Source organism: Haemaphysalis longicornis, unplaced genomic scaffold, assembly GCF_048455015.1.
Source record: "Haemaphysalis longicornis isolate Haplotype H1 unplaced genomic scaffold, Haemaphysalis longicornis Haplotype H1 scaffold_6, whole genome shotgun sequence".
NCBI classification, from domain to species: domain Eukaryota; kingdom Metazoa; phylum Arthropoda; class Arachnida; order Ixodida; family Ixodidae; genus Haemaphysalis; species Haemaphysalis longicornis.
The window spans coordinates 140,156,685-140,182,411 of NW_027526407.1; the positions used below are offsets into that span (position 1 = coordinate 140,156,685).

General features: G+C 44.7%; 1 protein-coding gene across 1 annotated transcript in view; it reads left to right on the forward strand.

The window, feature by feature from the left end:
- The first annotated feature begins 503 nt into the window (after window positions 1–503).
- The window catches only part of LOC144141963 (arylsulfatase I-like), a 40,418-nt gene continuing 15,194 nt past the window's right edge, over window positions 504–25,727 (forward strand). Inside the window, exons 1-5 of the mRNA XM_077673398.1 lie at window positions 504–599; window positions 3,168–3,284; window positions 5,763–5,922; window positions 19,267–19,379; window positions 22,873–22,983. Of these exons, the coding sequence (XP_077529524.1) occupies window positions 576–599; window positions 3,168–3,284; window positions 5,763–5,922; window positions 19,267–19,379; window positions 22,873–22,983 (525 nt within the window). The 5' untranslated portion in view covers window positions 504–575. The remainder of the gene's footprint in view (window positions 600–3,167; window positions 3,285–5,762; window positions 5,923–19,266; window positions 19,380–22,872; window positions 22,984–25,727) is intronic.

Consider the following 25,727-nt stretch of genomic DNA (forward strand, 5'->3'; position numbering starts at 1 on the left):
TTCTCTCTTGAACTGACCAACAGCCCGCGGCCTCAATTTTTCACGCCAACATCTTAAGTTACGAAAGCGTGATGACCCCTAAATTTTCTGTTCTGCAGTGATTAAAACCATTGCGGCTAGCCCAGCTCTCACCATTGAACTTCACTGCCTGGAAACCACAAATGGTGAATACAGCAACTCCGTTACAAAACGCCCTCTCGAGGCCTAGGTAACTCTAGCGCGTCATACATCTTAAGACCAAAACGTAGATAAAACCTGCCACTTTTTTTTGTTGCGCAGTTTGTGCCTGCTTTTTAAAGCGCTTGGCCCGGATGAGGGACCGATTGTTAAACATCTGTATCGAGGCATCGAGTACAATTTAATGGCGGCGCCTCTACCGCAATCGGCTGGCTTTGGAAATCCGGGAAAGGTAATTTTAGAAATAAAACTCCCACCCATTTCCGATTTGCAGCTGTGCTAAAGAAGTGCGCTGACTTGCTGCGTTCTCATAGTTTCCAAAAACAGTCGTATCCTGCCACCATCACTCAAACAGTGCAGTTCACTCATTGCGCTCTTGTGGGAGCGCCGAATTAGGTATGCCTGGCCGAAGGGGGATTGTGGTAAGAAGTTCACTTTCTTGTCTGAATATTTAGGTGTGTTCGACGAAGACTGTAACCAAGCAATTTGTGTTCCCACATTCGATAAAGTAAGCAACACATAAGAAGCTATGAAGACAGCGGGATCAGTGATGCAAAATTTAAAACACATGGCTTCGCTGAGAAGAACCACGCTGTATCGTGCGAATGCGGTGTACCTACATTGCTGCCTACAAGGTGTTTTCAATGCAACATTGCACGTGTGGTTTAATCACGGGGTTGTAACGCATAGATTGCCTGCAGAGTACGCACATTTTATTCATAGCCCAGACACTAATTTTATTGATCGACACTCCAACAGCTTGCGCTCAAAGTGATTTTATCATTCATTGGTTGTTTCACTCATGCTGAATTAGGCATCACGTTTTTAAAGCGTTTGAGATACACCTTTTCCGAACAAAATACCCGTGCATATGTCTCTCTTTTATGCAATACTAGCAGCTACCGTGGGGTGTGTGTCACCTTAGGTCTAGTTTTCATTTGGAGGCGTTACAAGGTCAACCAATGATGGTGGCGGCTAGCTTTTATGAGCAATGCCAGTAACCCGCGAGGGTGAGGAAGTAAGGTAGCGAGGGTTGAGCTCGTATGATTTCATTCCGTATACGAGTCATCTTGAGCGCCGGAAAAGACCAGCCATTCCCTACCCCCCGATATCCTGGCCTTCTCACGATGGCGAGACGTCCTGTTCGGATTCACATTTTGTCTGGGTATCTTCAGTGGAGGTTGCGGGCAATAAAGCGTGGTATAGTTGAAGCTTCTGACAAAACCACTCGCAGTAAAAGAAATAGCGATATCACATGGCACAATGCATTTACGGTGCACCACATAACCTAGTGCCTGCAGTAATGTGATAATTGCGGAACGGGTAAGCCCGACCTTTTTTTGTAAACGAAATTTCCAATTGCTTACCGCGTCAAGATACCAGCAAGCGACGTCGGAAATGCTTCTGGGTAAAAATGTAGGGTAATTTTAGTCCTCGTCAGTCGGTCCCTCAGAACGTTTGTTTTTTCTTCTGACTCTCTGTCTGTCGCTGGGGCGAATCAGCCAGAAAGGCTATTAGAGTATCTGCTCCTTAGTGTGTCGTTGAATCAGAGTCACTGTTAAGTGACCATTTCTGATTTTTGACCAGTGCCTCAAACGTTCTTCCACATGGGGTCACAGTGGGTCACGTTGTTTATATTCGACACATCAACCACTCGACCTATGACGCACAAATTGCGAATGCCCACCGGTAATCAAGTGAGGACCAAAAAGAGGGATTATTTGGTACCGTTACCGCGGGGTTAATAATGCGACAGGGGAAAAAAGGGTGATACAAAGGCATATGAAATAAGTGAATGGAGGAGAGGCATGAGGAAAGTACGCGCAATATATTCGTATGTTTGTATGTCTGGGAAAAGGATAGAAATAATCTGGCACATCCTGTGAGAATTCCACCGTATTCGTCCAATGATACATGGGGAAATATTTGCCTTCGCGAAGCCCTACGGTTTAGACGCAGCGCATAAGTGAACTTCAAGGCTGAAGAACTGACTAACAGGAGATCTGAGTTGACCACAAGGAGAACTAAGAGGAATTGCAAAGCGGGGAATAACAGCATGGAACAGCTACGACCTGTAAAACACACAACGCTTATTTTGAACCAGTCAATATTACCAGCGCTACAAATAGGCCAAGCGTACAACATAGACTTTTTTTGGGATGGCACTCGTTGCGAGTAATGAATCAATCATTTATACAGGGAGTGGAGCGGCAACAGAAGGAAGAAGATGAAAATAATTTATTTTGCACAAGAATCCCCTAGACCGGAGCTCCCGGAATAGCCGACAGGGCCTTCTCTTGGCGTAAGACGAGTCTCCTTTGTACTTACTCGCTAGAGTCGGCCAGACTCCTTTCCTACGAAGCAAGGGTGGATTGCGTATGGGGGAAGGTTAGGCTTCCGTGTGCATGCCCAGGCAGTATACGATAGATGAAAGGCTAGTTTTAGTCAGAAATTCAGTATAATAGTTTACCGTTAGTGGGATGCACAAAGAAAGGAGTAGAGTGGCAGGTGATGGATAAGATGTGGGAAGAGTGGATGGAAGGAAAAATAAGGGGCCGGCGAAAGAGGCAGAATTGAAGATCGAAAGGAGCAAGGCTGAGGATCCTGAAGGGCGTGTAGGCGAGGAGGTGTTACTTGACACCGAGGCAAAAACGCTATTGGTCACCGCCTTTAGATGCTGCGAAGCACGAATATTGACGAGAAATTCTCGTTTTTGAAAAAATGGTGAAGAATCAGTGTTTGAATGATGTATGCTAGGCCCTTTATGCACCCCTCATGACTAAAGTACACATTTAGGCATTATTTGTTTTATAAAGCCCCTGACACTGCCGTAACCCCCACGGTGCCTACTGTTACAGCACGCGGGTGTTTGATTTTAATATATCTAAGGTGGATGGTTTATGCTGCTTAAAATTGTTCTGCAACCTCCACCACGTTATTTGTTATGCCTCTTCAAGTTCTGTCTGAATATTTTGTTGACGCCATTTCAGAAGAGGTCGCTCAGAAAAATGGCAGCCTTCCTGCTTTTGTTCGGGATAACAATGGCGACTTCCATTCGACATAACACCAGGCCACCCCATATTGTGTTCATCCTTGCCGATGATCTCGTAAGTAACGCTGTGTCATTAGTTATTTTTTTGCCAGAAATGCTATTATTGGCTGCTGCCAGACTCATTGTGAGCGTTTGCTGGAGATTTGCTTTTCTGAATAACTAGTGGTCTTTTGTCCGCAGCGGTTACTCCGTTGCGCTGATTAAAACCTGCTCGATTGGTAAATGCAGCGCGTGAAGCAGATAACATTAATCGCTAAACATACCAGAGGGCAAAAAGAGGCTGTGCGGCAGTGCCCTTTGCATTCAGTGATGCTGGCTCTAAAGCAAACTTTGTTTTAAAAGTAGCACTTTCTCGGTTCGTTTTTGGGGCATAGTTTGTACACTGGATGAAAGAAAATCCCAGGTCGGATTTTCCTAGCTTAAAGTACGCATAGCCGTACGAGTCTTGTGAAACACTTTGTACTGCCATTATTGGCCGCCCAATACGCCAAGTGCTCTGAAGGTATTTTCCTCGTTAACGGCGTCTGCTCAAAGTAAATTTTGTAAAAGCCGTCTGGTGTCCCGTATTTGCCGTGGCCACCACCCCAACTGAGCCCCACCTCCAGAGCCCCGACCAGCATCCCTTTCTGCTGGTCCAGAGAAAGAGCTTTCTTTTTGCAATTACTTTTACACTCCGACTTCTGCTCTACCTCCAACTCCGGCCACTGAGCAGACAATCACCAAGACTACTCAGGATACAGTCATGGTAAGCGCCTTTAACAAGATGAGGCTACTCAGGTTTTATCGCCAACTTCGTAATCGTTCCAGGTAGTCACCACAATCAATTAACCATTCCATGCCAGCATTACAACCACCCGAGCGCAGTCACTGTTCAGGTTAACCGATCACACACCACTACGTTTTTGCTGCCACGGCCATCAAAATAATAACCACCAAGACAATACCAGACTGTCAAACTTTTATGAACTTTATTCCAAACCTTACATGCTTTTAGACGGTAGTGAAAAAGAGCATCCAGTACGCAGAATGGAGGCCCCGAGGTACCTACACCAAGATATACTGCTCTCCGTGTAATTGAAAAGAAAGAAACTTACTTTAAATATGTTTCCACCTTTTCTTGGCCGCCGGGATGCTTCAGCACTTGAATAACGTTGTTCAAGTGATGCCGCCATTATTGGCTGGCTCCCCATCAGTTGCCGCAATAAATGCATTTGATCGGGAGTTTGAACAAACCCACCGGAGAAGCACAGCATAAATTTGAAGGTATGCCTTGCGCGACGAGCAAATTACGCAGAGCGGTTATATGCTGGTTATAATTACAGCTTTCACAATACATACAGGCATAAAGAAATGATCGAAAGCATTTATCTGCCGTGTTACAGGTTCCTTTATAGTCTGGGTTTGGCACGCCAGAGGCGCCAAACGCTGAACGCATGTTCTAGAAGCAGACGTTCCAAATGCACTGTGGTACCACTGGTTCATAACTTCCAAATTTTGAAACTTTTATTGTTCAAACTTTTCAAACTTTTATTGTGCAATGTATAGTGGAAACAAATTCGACTAAAGCTGAGTCAGAACAGCAAATATTCGTGCGCGAAATTTATGATTTATGTACCAAAGCCAACATTTATCCTCAATAATAACCCTGACTGATGTTTGCTAAACTCAACAATTCGAATAGCCATCCAGGTGTGCGAAGGTGGGTGACCAGCTCGCCCGACTGCGTATAACCAAACTGCCCAACAGTCCATACCACGGGACCATACTTGCCATCCAGAATGCAGCGCCGTCGCCAAGCACTGCGATGTATGCGACCACAGAGTTCATTCTGGCGGAACGGCCGTCCCCGGGGACTGAGCGTAAACGAGGGAGAGGCTTCAATTTGAGTCGTGGCACATTCACCAAACTCTACGAAACCTTAATTGCTATATTGCGAGAATGCCGTCCATATACACGCACGGGCTATGCTCCTCAGCGAATATCTTTGTGAGAGCCCCACCTCGCTGAAAAAGTAATGGACGCCGCTTCAGCGTGGCCCAAGTAACCCGTTAAGGAAGGAATCGCGCTGGTTTCAAAACGTCCGCTTCTGAATTTATTGTGCCCTCGGTTGGAGCCTGTATTCATATTTCTTAGCTGTACATTTCCCACCATACAGAAATCTGTCAAATGTTCACGTTCACACTCACTGTACTCTACGTTGGCTGTGTTTAATGTCTGTGCTTATCCGAACCGTTCCTCGTAACAAGCATAAGTGCAATCCTACGGCGCGATTCGCTCCTTATATATCGAGGATAATCCGCGCTATTTACTTCGATGCTTCTCTGTTCTTCCTATTTCTAATCACTGATAAAAAGATGATACTTTATTTATCGCGGAGTGAGAGAGCATAACTTTTATGTGGGACCTGCATCGTTACGTCACCAGAACAATCCTTTGCTTGTAGTTAAGCATAGATCCAAATACAGTAGAACAGTGTGCTTTTTGTTTGAAGGAACTCGCGATTTGGTTGGTAATGGTCGTTGGTGTTACGTAGGGCATTGCCGACATCAGTGTGTACGGCTCCTCTCAAATCCCCACGCCCAACCTGGACGCCATAGCAAGCGAAGGGGTGATACTGAACAACTACTACGTGCAGCCACTCTGTTCTCCATCCAGGGGGAGCCTTATGTCTGGACTTTACCCCATCCACACAGGTTGGTGAGGTGTCGCTTCGTCTTATAACGGGCGCATGAAAGCCCTTCATGCAAAGTTGGGAAGCTGATTTATAATTGAAAGAACCCCATATAAGTGCTCTAATTGCGTCACGATCTTCTACAGCGAACTGCTCTACGATAAATTAAGGTGTATACCAAAAGAAATTATGAGACCTGCAGAGATTCTGCATTTCCGCAAAATGTGGCCTATGCAACTAGCACTGGCACGGAGAAAGTTCATACGGAGCGGCCGCTCTTCGAAAGCACGCAGTTCTCAGTTATTTTAGGGGGAACACGTACTGATTGCGAAAACAGCAAACGTGTGTTGTGTTAACAATGCGCTATCAGGCTCACAGAAAACGGGTGCGGGAAAAAAATAAGCTGTCTAACTGCCAGAAGATTCAAGAACAACGATCATATTTTCTTACACTTCAGTGCATTAATCATTACGCTCAATGTGAGAAACGTTTTTCAAGTTTACTACTCACAGCGAGCATTCCTTGTCGACCATGTCGTTGAACAAGGATGGCTTGGTACGCCAGTTATGGTGCGAACTGTAGAATGCCTTTTCACCAGGATATATTGTTACCCGTCATCTTCTGCCAACCGCCACTCAACAATCTGAATGTCGCTGCTCATCAGAAATTAAAATAACTTGCTTGTCCTCTTTCTTTTTTCGCTTCTCTCTTATTATGTACCGTGTAGAATAAAGAGGAAAGAACCTTTTCCTGCAACTTCGATATCATTATTCAATCACAGAATAACCGTGACTACCTCGCATGACTCTCTCAATGAGTCAAATGCAGGTTCAGTCACGTAGCTAGCCGCTCGCTATTACATCCCTATTATAAATTCGAAGGAGCTACACGCAATTCACCCGAAGCAACCCTTCACTTGCAGCAATTGCTGAAGACAAGCCACCCCCCCCTCCCCCCCCCGTCCTCGAGCATCGCTGCATGGGTAACGGTGTCGAAAGCTTTCTGAAAGTTAATAGCAACCGGAATGTGTGGGCATTGATATCGGCTCGCTCGATGCAACTTTCGTGGGATGTAAAGGCTGCTGTGAGTGTCCAACCTTATTTGAGCCAGGTGGAAGTACTTGCTTGACTTTTCAAAGTTATGGCCATCAGCTAAATCAATTTACAGAAGGTTGGCGTAAGAGAGAATGGGCGTAAATTTGCCATGAACGCGCGGTCACTCCTTGGTTTCGGAATGGGCACCTTCCTCTTGATGGTTCTAAGGGAACTGCCACTGATCCATACACCGCAATTTCATGTACTACAGTATGCTCATAACGCAGTGCAGGTATTCGAGTTATAATTTGACCACAATTTCAACATATTTTCAGCATCAACATAAAAAAGTAATTTCACGAGAAAAGCAATACAGAGGTTCTAACGCTGCAAAAACTGAAAAAGAGTACACATTTCAAGAGTGGTCTTGTTCCGGCATAAACCGACTACAGTTTTCGGAAATCACCGAAATGCATTGTCAACAGCTTTTTCTGGTTGTTGCTTCTATAAAACGGGCAACGCGTAACGTAATGCCTTGGTATGACGGTATATTCGCCAAGTGCGAACATAAGTTTCTTCTATCGCCCGCATTCTGGGTCTCGCTTTTTTCCCCCAGGGATTCCACCACAACAGCATCAAACAACATATAAAATGCGAAAACTATTTTATAGTAATGAGACGATGTTTTGCTGGAGCAGAGCGTGGATGTTGTAGAGCAGAAGATTGACCATACAAAAGAAGAATGCACGTCGCTCTTGCAATGATGCCATATCCAGATCACATTTCAGAAACAATATAATCGATGTGCGTATTTGACATAAAGTGTTTGCAAAACATATCGTGAAGCATTTTTATATCATATCCCTTTGCACCGGCGCCGAGACATATGTTCGGTTTCTTCAATTTCTTACCCTTGGGGATCGCAGAATATCCTTTGCCTGATCAGAGCTTACTTTTAAGCACTTCATGTCGGCGGGAGCCTCTGTATCCACAAGTGTTTTTTGCCTTCATCTTGTTCTCGTCCTCTGTTTTTCCAGAACAAAAACTGAAGGGTGTTCAGTTAAACCATTATTTAGGTTAAGCCATGCCCCATATACAGTAATCCCTCGTTATAACGTAGTCAGCGGGACGGCTAAAATTCCGTTATAAGCAGTGTTTTTATATTTGCGACAACTCGGAAAAAGCTAGAGGATGTAAGCTCTAATCGCGCCACAGCTGCGCGGAATCAAAGCACAATGTCTTCAGTGAAGAAAAAGTTTATAAAGGGGCTAAAAATGTGCCGTGATCCGTGAGCTTTGCCTGTTTCAAGTTCTCGCCGGGAGCGAGCATCTTCTGCCCCAATTTTGCCAAGCAAAACATGACGCTGTGGTCGCCGTACATAAACGTGACAGTGGCAGTGGCCACTTTTATAGGTGGCGTGCGGGCTTCACGGAACGCTACGAGAGTTTCGCGCTGGAAAGCGCCACAATCTTATAGCTCGAGTTTGAGGTTGTCTTTGTTGAGCTAAAAACGATTCACTGCTCATATAGGTAAAAATGATTCACTGGTTTTCAAGGTTGCGCTGAGTGACCGCAACCGCGGAAACCGACCGGCTTTGCACTAGGGGCTTTGCATGATCACTGGGCAATTTTCGCTGGGCTGTTGAGCCGTTAAGTTTGCAACACAAGAGTTTTTTGTGCCCTGTTGTCGACGACACTGCTGATTTCATGGAAGGAGTGCCGGTTTTCGCACACCATCTCGTCCACGCCATTGCCCAATATCTAGAAACCAAATTCAATGGCCTTATCCTGCATTTGGACCGTTTGTCTAAAGTAGGATGGGGCGGTTTCATTATGAACGGCTCGAGAAAATCGCGGGAAAAACACTAGCTTGCGTTGACCCGCCATCATTGACAGCCTGACTAACCGCTGAGTCGCCGCCGCTCGGCGACTCTAAGCGGGTCAAGCTCTTCGTGGGGTTCGAGTGATGCGGCCTAAAATGCTTGTTCTTGGGTTTGAAACGAAAGAAATTTCAAATAAAGCGATATTTCGAATAAATCGATTTCGTTTTAACAAGAGATTATTATATAATTATTGAAATAAACAAGGAACAGAGAGAGACATGGAATATTCCCTTCATTGACAGAGGTAGGCATGCGGATGCAAAGCACTGGGAAGCCAAGGACTGGGGACGACTATAGTCCACCCGAAACGAACTGCAGCGAAGCCAAGTTTCCTTGGCGATGATGGTGATCGTGGGTGAAGTGAAGAAAAATAAAACGGTTCCCACCATGGTCGCGAAGTTTGGATTTCGAGAGGGTAGAATGGACGTAAAGCATTAGAAAGAAAATACTCCAATACGTTTAACTAAGACAGTGATTGAAATCATTGGAAAGCTATGAAATGTCCGTACCAGTAAAGCACTAAAGAGCCCAATGAAAGCCCTGTAAATCCTGCCGATAAGAAACAGGTGTTTGATTCTTGGTTGGATGATTTGGTGTTGGGTTTGATTTTTCCAAGCTTCGTGCTCTTCGTTTGTTGTGGTTTCGATACAGGAGTAGTAGATTTTTATATCCACGCGCTGTGCCCTTTGTTTAAGTTATGGAGAAACACCTTGCGTCTAGAGAATAGCCAGCAAAATGTGATAGTTATCAAGATAAAAATCTTCGCAAAGCAAGTCGAAAATCCTCCAAGAATCAGTGAATATTCGTAGGACTACTGGTTTTTTCATGCTGGGGTATAACTTCTATAATAACGAAGTTGCCTGCTAAAAAGATATTTTTAAATGGTGTCACGTGATTTCTACGTGTGCCTTCGACTGCTTTCATTTTAAAGCGTGACATAACAGCAGAGCGACTACATTGACTAGACAATGAAGGTGGTAAGAAGTCGCTATGACTTAGAAACTCACTCAAATGTTTTAAAGCATGAACTACTCACAGCATTTGGGTTGTTTCCATAATAAAAGGACATATGAAACTCCAAGATATCGTGAAGACAAAGTGCAACGGTGTTTATGTCATAAAAGTGGCGTTTGTGAACTATTTAATTACTGCCTCGAGTACTTTTTCCGACCTACTGAAGGTACAAAATGTGAGATTGGCTGATTTGCCGAGATTTAATGTCAGAAGGGATCTCGTAGAATAAACAATGAAATGAGATATTCGCGGGAAACTCCACATCGCAGTTACCATGGTTTAATCAAACAAAACCGGAGGAGCCACTACAACTCGAGTCACTCTTCTTGCCGGTTTTTTTTATTGGCGTATAAAGGATGGATCGAAAGGCTGGGTTAAAAGGTGGTCGTTGAATGGCTAAACTTCAAATATTTTTACTAACTGGATGATTTTGTGGGTGAAAATCAGCACCCTGTTCCAGAGGAAACAGTTCATTCGAACTACGGACGCGTTCCCCATACGCGTTCCCCACACAACGATGCGACCACTAAAGGCTGTACGGCCAAGCGTGACAGTGCATGGCAGCAATTTGAAGAAGTTATAACAAGAACCCCCGCATTATGAGCCAAACCTGCGGTCAATTCAAACATGCCTTCGCGAAATAATTGATTGGGTACAACGTGCTCTTTATGGTGTGGCACATGGTTGGCCATTGTCCTTAAACTGTTCTTAACAGAACGTCTGCCAGTTCTCACGGACATGTTTCAAAGGGTAGGTTGTTCCTTCCACGTGCTCGTGTTTATTGATTAAGGTTAAGTGTGTGGTTTACGAAGAAACCGCTTCTCGTAACCGCGACGGTTCGAATATCACCCAACCTGCAAGATGGTAAATGAGGTGATGGTTATCGTAGAAGTTACCCTTGTGTAATTTCCATGGCTGCTGCAAATAAAGCTGCATATATTGGCGGACATCATCACAGCTAATCTGAAGCTTTTAGCAACAATGCGACGAGCGTTAACATGAATCCTGCATTCGGGCACTTGTCTAAAGCTGAATAAAAAAGTTTACTACGTGACAGCATGAAGGCGTACTAAACTCATCATGCATTTACACTGTTCACGCAGATAAGATAACCACTCTTTTCAAAAATGAAAGTTCTTCAAGCAAGAAAGAGTAAGGCCACCACGTGTGAGCGACATTTGAACCCAATAGCAACGAGAAGAACTGAACCATCATTTGGGCCTTTGTGGGTTATCTTTTTCTAACTACACTACACTTCTGTGAGAAGAGCTTTCACTCTTGCTCCTTCTTAATTTTGTGCTCACCCCTGTACCAAGCTCACTACCAATTTCAGCAAGAAGCGTAAGAACGAACTTTGAGACAATATTAATGAGTTCATCAGAGGACCCTCCTAAAGTCGAACGTGTAGAACTATGCAACGCCTTATACCAATTCTCGAACGTCAAAAATGACCGTCGTTCGTATCGGCGTCACCACTAATGGTACGGAAAGTTGCATGATCTGAGCAATGGCTACTACACAGTATAGGTGTGCCGGGGTGCCCTGGTGCCCTTGCTCGGCTGCCGAATACGCTGACTGCTTTTCCTTGGCGGATGTTAAGGATAGCTCAGCGAAGGCGCGCGCAGTTTTGGGTGTTTCCACCGAATGGTTTTCAAAACTGATGCCAACGATGTAAGCCATTAGAACCGTTGTTGCTTGGGGACTGACAATGCGAAGGGTTTTACGGTAATACAAAATATTTTAAACTGTCTCAAGCTTCACACTACCCTATGAAGTCGGCCCGTAGAACCAACGACGGGAAGCGAGCTGGTTTGAATTATGTCGAACTGCAAAAGGAAACGACCCAAAACTCGGGAAACACAAAATTCCCGGCCGTGGGGGCCGCTTTTCTGATGGAGGCGAAAAGAAAAACACCCTTGTGTACGATATTTCGGAGCACGAAAATATCCCCAGTTGTTCAAAATAATGCGGAGCCCTCCACTACGGCGCGTTAAACTCCACAATCAATCAATGCAAACACAAAGAGAAGAAGCGCATTGTGTGCCTCGCAGGAGAGTGCTGCTATGAACTAGCTATGCCCATAAAACTATGATGGAGCCATTACTGTGTGTGTAATAAATGTTTGCACGACGCCGATAAAAGTGCAAACTCTAATTGGAAAGATAAACCGGATACGAAAAAAGAACAACGCCAATTGTATCGTGTTTTTTAGCAGGCCAAGTGCAAAGCTGTTTCCTCCAGTTGTAGCGCGAGATCACTGCGCCGCACCATAATGACGCCAGCTGGCTGCTCTTGCTTGTGGGTGGAAAATATCGACAGGGTATCTATTTCAACGATAACGAGTATAGAATATCCCGAACAAGTTTTACGTCTTGTTTTTAATGAGAGCCTTTGGCTTTAAGCTGCATGAACCGTATTGCACCTGTGCACGTGGCATGCGAGCGGGGAGAGGAAACAGAGTGGGTTTGGAAAAAGAGAAAAAATGACAAGCGGGACGGGAACCCACCACTTGCCACCAAAGTTTATATTGGCCGTACCTGAACCTGATGGTACACTGTGACAGCCAATACAACATATTTGCCCATTTATCAATACTTTCAATCATATGGGAACCATCATGTACCCCTAAATAGCAAAAAATCTGCGACGCAATTCATCACTATAAATACTTTTACTAAAGAGGTTCAAATTGAACAAATTGCTTAACAGAATGGAAAGTTGGGGGAGTTGGTGTTTATTCATCGTGAAAACAGGCGCGGAATACGTTGACTAAGAGGAGATGGGTCGTCCTGTGTATTTGTCTTATCAGTCAACGTATTTCCGCACCTCTTTTTAAGGTGAACTAATTTCTGGAGCAAAATATAACGCCGCCTTTTTCGCAACCTGTATTTCGGCTGGCTAAAGCGTTATGAATCAAGGAATAAATAAATGAATGCATAAAATTCGGATGACATAAGCCTCCACTACGGAGAGACACAGGTACCACATTGTTTAGTGGAACAGAAATTGTGCAGTGGGGCTATAGTGCAGATTGACGATGTGTTCATTTCCAAACACACACAGAAAACATCAAGTTTTTTTAGGAAGGGTTACTGTTTTACGATATACTACAGGGTCTCAAATTTTCCATCTCGTTTTCATTAGGCTTCAGCTAATCTTGGTAAATGTAGGCATTGCGTGGTTTTCCTCTTTTTGCATAGAAAAGCAACACCGCCACTTGGGGTATTTGGTACATGGTAGTTTGTAGACGTGGGGCAGATTGCAAGGTGTCGAAAGGTTCGTTTGAGAGAACATGTATATTCGATAGCAAATTCCACCAGTTCCTGCCTTCTTGTGCATTGAAAAAAGCGTGGCTTTCAGCTTTTTTCGTCGGTGTATTGGCCAAACTGTTAGGGAGCTAATAGAGGCCTTTTATATCAGTGTACATTATACCAAACGTGTTAGCAAACAAAGTCACTCTACTTGAGAAAGGGCGCGCCGTAGTCGGCTATATGTTTCTGTAATCTTTGGTTTCTCTTCATATTTATATTTCTGTATGTGTAAATAAATCTTTACTTGCGTGTTAAAGCGTGTTTATACACCTCCTTTCAGTCCCTGTTTGTTGTGCGCTTTTAAACTTTCTTCGCAGAGATGGTTGCTGTTCACTATGTGGCTGTAGGCTCTGGCGGCTTATGTTGGTGTACTCGAATAACACATGGCAAGCGGGGAGTAAGGCCGTGCAGTCATCATTAGCGCAGTAGCTCTTAGTGCCCTACCTCTTGAAATTCTTTTTGCAATATGTGATGAGAGTCAGTCAGTCATACCAAAAGTTTTTACATCTACACTGTGCTATCAATGGGGAGCCCCTTAATCAATTTACCCTCGCAAATGATCACTGTGAAGAGTAATCCCTTCTTAGTAGCAACACTGCATATTCGGTACTGCATTACCCTTCAATCGATTAAGAAACAGCCTTTCTTTCCTGATTGCACAGTTTTCTTCCCTACTTTAACAACAAACACACACGTATCTATGGCGATCACATCAATATTGACATGTTGTTGGCCACCCCGTTAAAGCTTAGTTTTCAGGTCCTCTCCACATTACTCCACATTACTCCACATTCTAGTACACTGCCTAACTTTTTCAGTGGTAATTTTGAACTATCCCTGATAACGTTTCGTGTTGTTGCTGCGACCTGAGTGATTACTTAGCGATTTTTAAAAGTGCGGTGAAGAACAGTGTGAAACGATCTGTAGATTATGATTACTACTACCAATTTATAACACAAGACGATCTGGATGGTTTTTGGATTGAAGTGCAAAATGCCATCTGAAGTGAAGCATGCTCTCCTAATGAGGCCAAAATTAGACAGTGTTTTATTGATAAATGTTTCACTCTGTACAAAAAATCTGTTCCCGAAAAGATCAAATTTCTTTCATTGAAGTCGTCATTTATGTCACAACTGAATTATTCATACTCTGGTCTAGGAGGCAGCTAAAGACACGAGTCTCGAGAAAGTGCCCATTTTTTTTCAGAAGAAGACTCTAACCATAATTTACGCTATACAGGGCCATCACTCGACAGCATGCTCTTTCAACCTGCCAATGTACCGCAATATTTTGTGCGTACCAACTGCGGTTATCCTCAGTTTATGAGCACTAACCTAAATGACATCTGATTATGATGATTGTTGTTTTATGGCGCAAGGCCATAAAAGACAGCCTATCAAATTATGGGAGCAAGTGGAGTTGACAAGACGTGTGCCAAGGATCACTAATAAATCCCGGGCCATCTCCACTAACCTGAAACCTAGGGAGGGGGACGCAAGGAGTGTATAAGTGTAATCTTCGCACCTTGGCGTTTTCAGCCACAGAGATAAAACCGTAACTTCAAACCGGGGGACCGGCGAAGGATGCAGTGTATAAATGTATTCTTAGCTTATTCCTTCAACACGCTTATTACTTCAACACTTTAGCCTACGGAGATGAAACCATTGGGGGTATGGGTATACAGCTTTGCCGCAAGTTTCGTGTCTTTGAAGCCCGAAGCGTTCTCGCGCGAGCCGTTTGAAAACGCGTGTCCGTGTGTGTTCTTTTACTGAGCGCATTTCCAACGGCGCTGAAACGTTCAAGCGCGAGGCGTTGCAAAACGAGTGTTCCGGTGTATCATTTTAGTACGCGTTACGTTCTAGCGCGAGTCCTTCGAAAACGAATGTCCCGTTGTTTTAGTACCGTGACTACATAAACTACGATGACATAAGACGAAGGCGGCATGAGACGTTGAGAGCCCTAGCTTGTAATTAGCTTGTCTTCTAAACCCTAACCGTAGTGACGCCTCGGACAATGTAGGGCATACAAATGCTGCCTTATAATTTTCATTCTCTTTAGAGCAGCTTAGAGAGATATGTCTTAGATATTTATTCATGCTCCTTATCAGACCTGCGCATTTGTTCCCCTAACTTCCACCTGTAAGAGGTGTTTTGGCTATATATATTTGAAATGTTGAGCTTCCCAAAACGTTGATCATTGAATATTGTGGTGCTGGTGCACCTTCCCTTGTGTGTTTCTTTCTGTGTTTTCTTTATTGCCAGAGTGTACGTTTTTTTATATAATCCATGCATAGTCACCTGAGCTTCATTTCCTTCGCCCTTGGGTTAACGGTGTAGTATATTTGATTTTCTGTATGCAATAGCACTGTCATTTTCCCTTTTCGTAAGTCACACAATTTTGGGCTTGCATCGTTGTAAATGCACGCTCCTGTACTCTGTAGCGCACCAAAACATTGTAAATCCCTTGAAGCTTGTATTTTTAATACTCACTGCTATTCGGAGCGGGAATAAACAATTCAAATTGAAAATGACTTCAAACTAACAACACGAATAAACTGCGATGCTACCAAGGAAGTGGCTGGGTCCATAATGAAGAAGGGAAGGTTTTATAGCAACAAAACGCGTTTCTAGGACACACCCACGAGCATCGGTGTGCGCCGATGCACGTTATTTTTTACAGTGTAAATCTTCGTAAGGGGGCCTCTTCATAAGGTAGGCATCAGCATGGAGCTGGCCGGCGATATGCTGATAGTGGTGGGGATATTAGTTAAAATAATCTAAGAAACAGTAGCGCTCCAGAAGGAAAGGCGCTCGATTTTCTGCGCTTACAGTGACACCATGCGCTGTGTTTTTTACGCTGCACCTCCTTCGGAAATTGTCAAGCTTGCCTTTCACTGGCACAGTGTCGAACAGCATTAAATTTCCTCTTTTTTGGAATTTCTCGTTGCAAAAACTTAGTGCTGAGGTTGGTATTTTACGTTTCACTAGCTCTCTCTTCACCTTAAAGCCCACAGCAAGAATTTCCAAATGTATGCCATTATTTCCTTAGCAGCAGCAAAAAAATTCGTGTAGGCATTTGTACGTCTGCTGATGCTCTTTGAATGCGAAAACGTTATACCACCGTAATCCGCGAATCGGCTAACAGCCCGTAACAGCGTTGTTATCGTGACCTAATCCCGCTGATTGATGATTTGGGTAGTTACAGTATGTGCGTTGTCGTCGCCTCCAACAGCGAATATGTGAATTGATGGCGCGTTTTGAAGCGAAGTTGCAATCTAAATATACTGCCATCTTCATCTTGAGTGGTTATTTGGGACTTTTGGTACGTACACAATCAGAATCTCCGTTAGGTAACGTTAGCGTTTAGTTTTCTGTGCATCGAGCAATGTCGCAATCAATTTACAGCAGGCCGCGCACTCTTGTTGATGACCCTAGTACTGTAGTCACAAGCTTAGAACCCGCGTCGGCTATGCTAAACCCAATGATGACGTCAGACGTCAAGACGCCTATTCCTTCAACAAGCGTGCGTTTGTTCGCTTTTTTTTATGCCTTTATGGTTTGTCTTTACGGTTTCTCTTATGCCTTTAAGGTTACCAGACAAAAGGCCTTCCGGAACTTTCTTATTGAGGAGGAAATAAATTCAAGGTAGAAGGTTCACTCATTTAAAGACTGTAGTGGCGATAAGAAAGATGCCAATTTTAACGCGATCTTCCAAAAAATAAGCGATTTATTAAAGCAACCAGATAAAGCAGTGGCTACTCCCCTGCTTTATGGCGTCACAGAATCTTGTTTGTCTGATTAGCGGCCACCCGCCTAAGCCACCACTAACAAACAAAACTAGAGGTAGCGAGACTAGTGCCAGTTAGTTGGCTCATGGTCGTAAAAATTTGTAAGGGGGCCAATAAAGTGCGATGGAGAATTCGAAAACATGTATGACCCAGATGGGCTCTATATACAAACTGTTTATTTTTCGAGAGTTCAAGGAATCCTATGTAAAAAACATCACGCAAACATATTTCCTACCTAGAGGAACCCGTCAAAGAATGTGATGCCTTTACCAACCAGTGACAAGGATGGTGCGCTTATGCATTTGTCATTCGCTTTTTTTATGTAAATCGCTTCACTATTGTTTTGTCAGATTATTGCCGGGTCACTTCAGTAACATGGTTTTTTTGCGGTAGTGGCTCATACCCGCATCTTTAACACTGGTAACTCGTGTGATCGCCTAAACATGTGAGTACTCCGGTGAGACTGGGGACCGCTCATTGAAGCATCGGAAAGGCTGTGCGATAAATAAATGGCCACAATTCAGTGGGATATCGTAAACCACGTCGCGTATGCAATCGATGAAACGGGTTGCATATATCTTTGGACACAGCGCTCTTCTGTGACCCACCTGTTTTCTAATCCTCCATTAGATTCTATTCGCGCTGTTAACATTCTTCATGAGTTCACGATTGGAGTGACGCCTCTGGTTTCCTTTACTTGCATCACTTGAACGTTGAAGTTTTAAATGCCGCTCTTTTCTACTTGTTCCCTTGTTATGTTGCAGCCCTTCAGCATGATATTAAGGATTTTGCCAATATTTCTCGCCTTTTTGATTAAACCGTCTTTTGTGGCCAGAATGAAGCTGAGTGAGCTACCAAGAGCCACCTGGTTCAAATAAAGTTCTATGTTCTCCTCATAGCCTCTTTAGCAGATAGGAATTTATTTTGTAGCTTCCTTACACAAGCACGACACCCTGGTGAAATATAACTCCAGGAAAATTTACGATGCCTTCGCATTTAAACACGCAAGCACACCTAAGTCATCCTTCTGTGCCAATTTCTATGTGGTGTAGCCGCATCGTAGTGGTAAATCATCTTGCGTGTCACTTCGCGTCTCCAGGCTTTCAATTCCGTTCCTTTAACCAATATATTAAATTTAGGGTGAGTGGAGTTTTGGGTCAACAGCAGCTTACAACGCCGGGTTTTTCTCCTCGTGAGGACATAACGCTTTCCCAAAAAAATAAACAGGCGATTTTGGGTGCAGGATCAACAATGTCGGCGCTCTATTTTTAATCCTTCTTAAACCCCTGAAGCTTCTACTAACCTCGAAGGTTTTCTAAACAGACTGGCAACACATATATATCATAGTGATGGCATTAATTCTCACCATTTTATACTTTGCTTCCTCTAGTACCACGTCGTCATTGCCAACGGTGCCAATCGGATATTTTTTTGGTAATCATTTTAAACGTCGTCCGTTCCCTCAGGCTTTAGACAATTAAATTGTGATTTGCCTTCAGCGTAGCTTTATTTTGAAGGTGTCTTAACAATTCCTGATTTGCCAGTAATTACGGCGAGGTGTTCAAGCACCCCGAGTTTACGTACGAAGCGGCGGATAGACGTGTTGGGTCGTCGGTGGCGTCTATACAGAGAGACTGCTCTTCATAAATGTCAGCACTTTTATAGCAAACTTGAGATAAACCATGTTTTTTTTATGGTAGATTACAACACGTTGATTGCAAGTGCGCGGCCTAACATGCCACCAAGGGGAAACGTTTCTTCATTGTTGCGGTTGTGGAAGCAACTGTAATAAAGAAACTATACTTTGAATTCTGTGGTCGATATGGCCGTGGATGGGTTAGAGTACAATATGTGGGATATGATGCTGGCCGGGACCAGTGCGAGCGCGCTCTCCTTCTGGTGCCTCGCATAGTGGCGTAGCTGCGCCTCATCAGGGGTTTACTTGTGCTGTGGTGTGATTCAGCCAGTTGGATAGTACGGATTATTTGCGGTGTAATTTGAATGTCGTGCCAAGGATCTTGATGTTTTAGGAAGTAGTACACATCATTTATGCCTTTGACATTTTGCATTTATTTGCACAACGTATGAGCAGTATTCTTTCTTTTGGGCGCTGTCACTTAACATCGGAATATGTGAACAGAACGTTTGCCAATTTTTTAAATTTTGTTGGATAGTTATTTCATTTCAAATACCTCGAAGCGGTTCGTTAATTTTGTTTCTCGCACCAACAAGTTCGGGGGAAGACTTCCTGTCTGCTTACTACACATTGTGCTAGCAGAAAAGCTGTCCCTGTTCTCTTCATACTAACACTTGTATCAAAATTTATATTTTAAAAAAGGTATGCAACACCGCACGTTATTTCCCATGGAACCAGCTGCATTACCGCTTCACCTGAAGATTCTTCCGGAACATCTGAAACACTTGGGATACGAAACTCACTGCGTGGGAAAGGTAAGCACCAAGTAAGAGTAAAAGTAAAGGGGCTATCGACTATAAATATTAGCCAACATTAACATCAACGGATAGATAACCATTGATGCTTTGTGTCATTACAGATAAATTCACAAACTCATCACTGTCTCTGCGACTGCTTTTTGTATCTTACCCAGCAGCTCTTTGATTCACCCCATTATAACCAACCATCTCTAAGCATGTTTATCAACAAAATAAGAAGTTTACTGCAGTACACTGTTGTTATATGGTGATTTCACGGGAAACGAAATATCGAGGTGTTTGTTTTTTCGCTGTATTGGAAAAGAAAAGAAGTGCATGAGACATCGGGTATTCAGCAAATATTATAATCAAAATGATGCTTGGAATCTGCATACGGGCAAGTTCCAGAGTAGAAAAAAAATAAATTGTATTGAATATTTCGTAAGCAATAGCTTTACCACCATACTGTTTAAAGAAGGTGTTTTAGCTTCTATTGCAGCATAGTAATGTTAATCAGTTTTCCGCAATTAAATTGAAGTATGCCAAAAGAGTCTTTTATGATGTAAATGTCTTGGCTGTATTGGGTTTGCGGTGCCGCGGTCTTTCAATCTGTAAGTACAAAGATGCCATTGCTCGTAGTTACAGATGATCCCTTTATTTAAGCAGAAACCTTTCGTGGACCTCCCCAGCCTGAATGTCGGATGCGTTTAAGGCCCTTTTTTCAGGCTTGTTTTGTTCAATAAAGATTGCTTGGGGCAGTTGGGATAGTATTTTCCTTTGAGTCGACTCGATGTCTTAAAGCACTATTGCTTGGAGAACTCTGAATTTTGCTATTCCGTCTCAATGTTTGACTCCCGACTACCGTAAACCCAGTCTCCTGTACAAAATCAGGGGTGCTCAGGCAAAGTACTAGCAACTTGGGGTTGAATGGTATCTGTGGGAGTGTGAAGAAATATCACCACGAGAGAAGGTTTCCGCTGGTTAAGAATGATGAACCTCCAAACGGGTTTGCATTACTGAAAAATAAAAAAGGGCACTTTTTTATACGGCATGTTTGCAGTGATGATATAAATAAGAGGGAACACACGGAAGAGCCGGCAAAAATAAATGTCTGAGCTCTACTTTCATTCTTGTTCTCCTTTAAAAAACAACTACAATGCCAAGCACTCCCAGCTTGCCATCACATATTCACCCCGTTAGTTCATTAAGTAAAGCGTTGCCGGGCGCAACGCAACAACTCGGGTCCGGTGCCCCTCTCGGATTCAGTTGGAATACGCCCAGTACTACAAATCCTCCTGCTTACACATTTCGGTGCACGCCACCAATTCTCTACTGGCTTTAGTTATAGGGTAGCCATGGGATGTGATGCGGTGCTCCTCATTGCCCATGTGTAGGTTCGGGTCTAAAGGACACGAATGTTTAAAAGCGATACTTTTTTTTCGGTTTGCTAAAGACAAACATTTTGCTCTGTTTATCATTATGTCTATCCATCCGTCCGTCCGTCTGTCCACAAGACCATCTGTACACCCAACCATCTGTCTGCCTGTCTGTCTGTCTGTCTGAATCTGTGTCTCACTGTCTGTCTGCTGTCGTTCTGTCTGTCTGACTGTCTGTCTGTCGGTCTGTCTGTCTGGCTGGCTGGCTGGCTGGCTGGCTGGCTGGCTATCTAGCTGGCTGCGCGTCTAAGTGTCGGTATGTATGTAACTGCATCCATTATTTTGCCCGTCTGGCTTTCGGTCTTTGGGACATCGAACCGAAACGAATAAAAGCTGAAGCGTGCAGTATATATAGTGAGGAAGTCCCAAACAAATCAGGCTGCTCTTATGTGGTACAAAATGTTACATTATCCAACAGAAAGGAAACAGTGGGTGCAGGAGGCAAAATACGAGAACATAACCAATATTACCAGGCCTCTTAAAATAACATTGTAATAGGTTTCAGAATAGGCAAAAGTCCCAGGCTATCTCCATTACCGTGAGACCTGGAGGGGGGCGAAACATGCAGTGTGTAAATGTATTCTGAGCACCTTGGCGTTTTCGCCAACGCAGATGAAATTGTTCGGGAGTGGAGGTATACAGCTTTGCTGTAAAAGTCTCGTGTCTTTCAAGCCTTAAGATCTCTAACACGAGGCGTAAACGAGTGTCCCAGTGTTTTTATCACGTGATACGAAGCGCTCCAGCACGAGGCGTAAACAAATGTCCCGGTGCTTTTTTTCGTTCTAGGACGAGGCGTAAACGAGCACCTGTTGCTTTAGCACCGTGACAACATGAGACGAAGATTACAATGACGAGAGGAGACGCCAACATCCGCAGCCCCTAAGGAACTTCGCCCCTAAAAACGACACATTAACAACTCAAATGGGAGCGAGATAAACTGAAACAAGTATATAGATTCCGCACGTGCAGTTCCAATGTAAGCAAACAGAAAAGAAGAAATAGAAGCAGCACCTTCCAACTAACGTCGCCTTATATTATTCGCAATCGCGGCAGCAGAAAACGGTGAAACAGCCATTTCTCCGTTACTCGCCCTTTTCCTTCACCGCTCGCTATCCTTTGGACGTGCTGCCGGCCTGAGTACCGTCTGCTGGGCAGTGCCACTTCACGAAAACTGTACGAACCAATTTACATTGTTTGTCCGGGCTTCGAAAGGTGGTGGTCCGACGCCTTAATGCTTAAGGACCCTAGGGGGCGTAGTTTCTCCGCTGATCTTGTGGTGCGGCGCGCTGCGGCGGTTACGACTCAGGTGTCTCAACTGCTGTCATTAGAAGGCGACTGACGTGACGGGCAAAGTTATGCACGCGGCGCTCTGCCAAGAGACGGCCGTCCCCATCTAGAAAGCGGAAAATTGCAATTATCTTCGCATAGCCTGAAAAGCATTCATTTGGTGCGGGACAAATGGGAGAGGAAAAGAAGCATTGTTCGGACGGGGAGAAAGGAAAGGCAGTTACTTGTCATTTACGCAGGCAACTATGATTGTTTTTGAGAACGTTGAAAGCAAACCAGCCGGATTTCCGGCCAATTTTTTTCCATCCCACCGCGAAGAGTATTCCCAAACATACTTACCGAAAAGCGATGAAAGACTCCGGCAATCACATAAGAATTCTGCCGCGCGTAATACACGGGTCCTGAGAGGTTCGCGTGGGTATTGCAACAGAAGATAAAGATTACGTTTCTCCACCTTTCATGTGTTTCCAGACTTTATTCTGACCGTATATGAAGCGTTGCTCTCTCTCCTGCGTACGTGAGCTGCGTACTAATGCGTGCAATACAGTGTTCGCATTCTGCTACTCCTACTCGTTTGTAATAACCGCGCAAGTAACAGCAATCATATTCCTTGTCTGATGAGGTGCTTTCATGTACGTGGCTATATCTACGACGGGTACTGCGTTAACTGCTTATTCGGTAAAAATATGTGTTTTAAGGGTTCGCTTGAGTGCTTTGTTTTACGTGAGACGCGTGCTTTTTCCCACTGAAATAAAAAACGCTGCTAACAGGCTTTTCCCTCTTTTCAGTGGGGCATAGGACATTACACTGTCAACCACACCCCTACCCACCGGGGCTTCGATACATTCTATGGAACCTACATGGGACCTGTTGATTACTATACACACAAACTGGAATTGGTAAGTACACGTGAATCGCATTTGGGGTATAACCAAATGAGGCGTTTCGTAAAAAACATTTCACCTGAACGGAGCTTTAGTACTGTTGTGTCAGAAGTATTCCCACCTTTTAAAGGGACACTAAAGATTGGAAACAAGTTGACCTATATCGGTGACTACGATGCCGACAATGCAAATACTCCACTCTCGAAACCGGTAGTGCTTAACGGGGGAGAAAGTGCCAGAAACGTAGAAACAGGTGTCCACGCCCCGTAAGCCTTTGGGTACTACGGTTTGTGACGTCACAAAGGGTAAGAACGGCGAGAGCACCTTGGATAAGCCTCTATAAGTGTTTTCTTGAAATACACAGTTACGAAGTGGTTGAGGGAATGAAAAATTCCAAGACATGAAGGTAGCGAGGCTGAACGCAACCTTCACAACCATCACGAAAGTTTAGAATCCATGATTGCAGCCGATTTGTTTCTTCTTTGCTGCCGCAACGGCCGTTACTCCGCCGTTGTTGGTGTTATTGTGAGCTCCGTTCATTTTATTCGAAGTGATTATCCTTGGACATTACCTTTGGGGGTGGGGGTGTACGCTATGGCGTGTCGTTCTCGTTCCGAGGAAGTGTCGCTATGATTCCGGCGGACGCTGGAGTTTGTTTCCTGCATACCCTGGCCAATGCTTTTAAGTGGGTATGCTTGGGCTAACAAACGCACGCCGGCCACACAGGGCCGTCGCCGCGAGGCTAGCACACACGAGCGCTAGCAATTCACCTGCCGAGAGTCAGCCGCGCGGCCCGCGCGCTCACTTCCTCGCACTCCGAGATTTCTCGGTATTTTTAACTGCCGGCTGGGAAAAGTACAATTTGGTTAACAGCTTTCCTGTTAATATATGTAAATAAATGCTTTCCTTGAGCAAATGTAATAGAAAAAACAGGCTAAAGCTTTGATACTTTGCGAGACAGGCTGCTTTCCTCATGCTTCACTAGACCATCATGGTTTCACTTTCGTTTTGGAACAAGCATTGGTTCGCAATTAGCGACGTCATTAACCTACTGCGGCTACTCCCGAGCTTTTGCAAGCAATACCCTCGGTAGGAAGCTGCAGAAACTACATGTGGTTAAGCAATCCGCCGGTCGGTCTGCGTGCGCGAATATCGCTATCGGTATAGAGTGCCTGCAGCCGGTTGGAAACTTATCGCTCGTGAACGGTACAGGGTACTTACTGCAAGTGTTTATCCGACCGATCCGACCTAGTTATCTTCTGTTCGGCGTGACCCGCTGAAGATAAACATCACATAAATGCGTGTGTTGCTTGGCTCTACATTTTGTTTTATGTTTAGGCCCCGGAGACGACGGCTCCAGAGGACTACTCGACACGGCTTCCGTGAAGAGAGTGCTTATTTTGAGCTACGTTCGAGAGACAGAAGCAATATGAGATTGCCATGATAGCGACGAGGGGAATTGAAGGCGGCCGCCTGAACAGTGCGCCGGGAAGTCGCGCTTCCAAGACATTTCAAACGGTTGTTGTCGCTACAGAAAAACTCCCACCTCCCCTCGCGGGAACCCCTGTGTAGATACGACGCATAGGCGGCGCGGCGAAGGGACCGCGTTTTATAGCGCGCATAACGTTGAGGGGACTGCGTAAGCCGGTCCCAGTCGATGACGACGTAGGCAAACTTGTAAAGCAGCGTGGACTCTAGGTGTTTGAGCCAAGCGTGGATGTTGCTTCGCCGGAGAACGGCACACCGGTTATATGCGCAGCTCGCCCGAAGAGAGGAAACCGCGGAAGAGAGAGTACTGCACATGCGCCGGCCCCAGCGCGTCTGCCGCGGCTATGACGCAACGTGCCGCGGCTATGACGCAACACAATCCAACACAATCCACTTTAATCCAATACAATCCAAATCGAATCCAAGCCAAGCCAAGCCAATCCAATCCAATCGAATCCAATCCAATGCCCCTCGCGAGAGACTGTTCGCTATCGGAGAGGAGAGGGGGTGAGCGGCGGAGAGCGCAGCTGGCGCGGTGCGGAGAATGGGGAAGGGGTGCACAACGCCGCCGCCGCCGACGACGGCGACGACAACGACGACGACACCGGAGGGACAAGGCGAGTGAATCAGATGCTCTGCATCTAAAAGGCTTCGCTCATGGCCACGCTCGACGGGGTAGGATTGGCCGGTGTAGGCGGGGACACCTGCCGCTCAAGCATTTAAAAGCATTTCTCGTTCCATCAGTGACAAATCCTAAAAACCCAGGCCAGCGTCTTCTACCCGACAAACGTTGTCATAGTCGGTCATGGCTTAGAAAATTTAAAGTTACCGTTGCCATCGAGAGAGCGCGAAGCACCCACCGTTTAGGCTCTAGACCACACCTGTGCCCAGCTCCGACTTTATGGCGCAATGGGTACGTGATGGAAGAACGAAAAGGAACTGGGATACAGAAATTCAAGCTATATTTTTTTTTCTGAGCAAATTCCGCATCTTCGTTCGTCGAACAAAAGGCAAGAGTGCTACGAAACGTATGATGTTTCAGTTAAAGTAAAAGTTTGTTCAGCCTTTAGAGTCCGTGTAAAGAGGGTCCAGCACTTGTGCTACGTTGTAGTGGACCTAAGCAAGGGTGGCTGATGTCTTTACTCATCACGTTATGTTATGAATATGCAAGAACGTTAAAAGGGCAGCAGCCAATTTTCTATATGCTTGGCCTAAACTTCTGTTTTTGCGTTGTTGGCTGGTCGTAGCACGTCATTATACTCACATGTAGG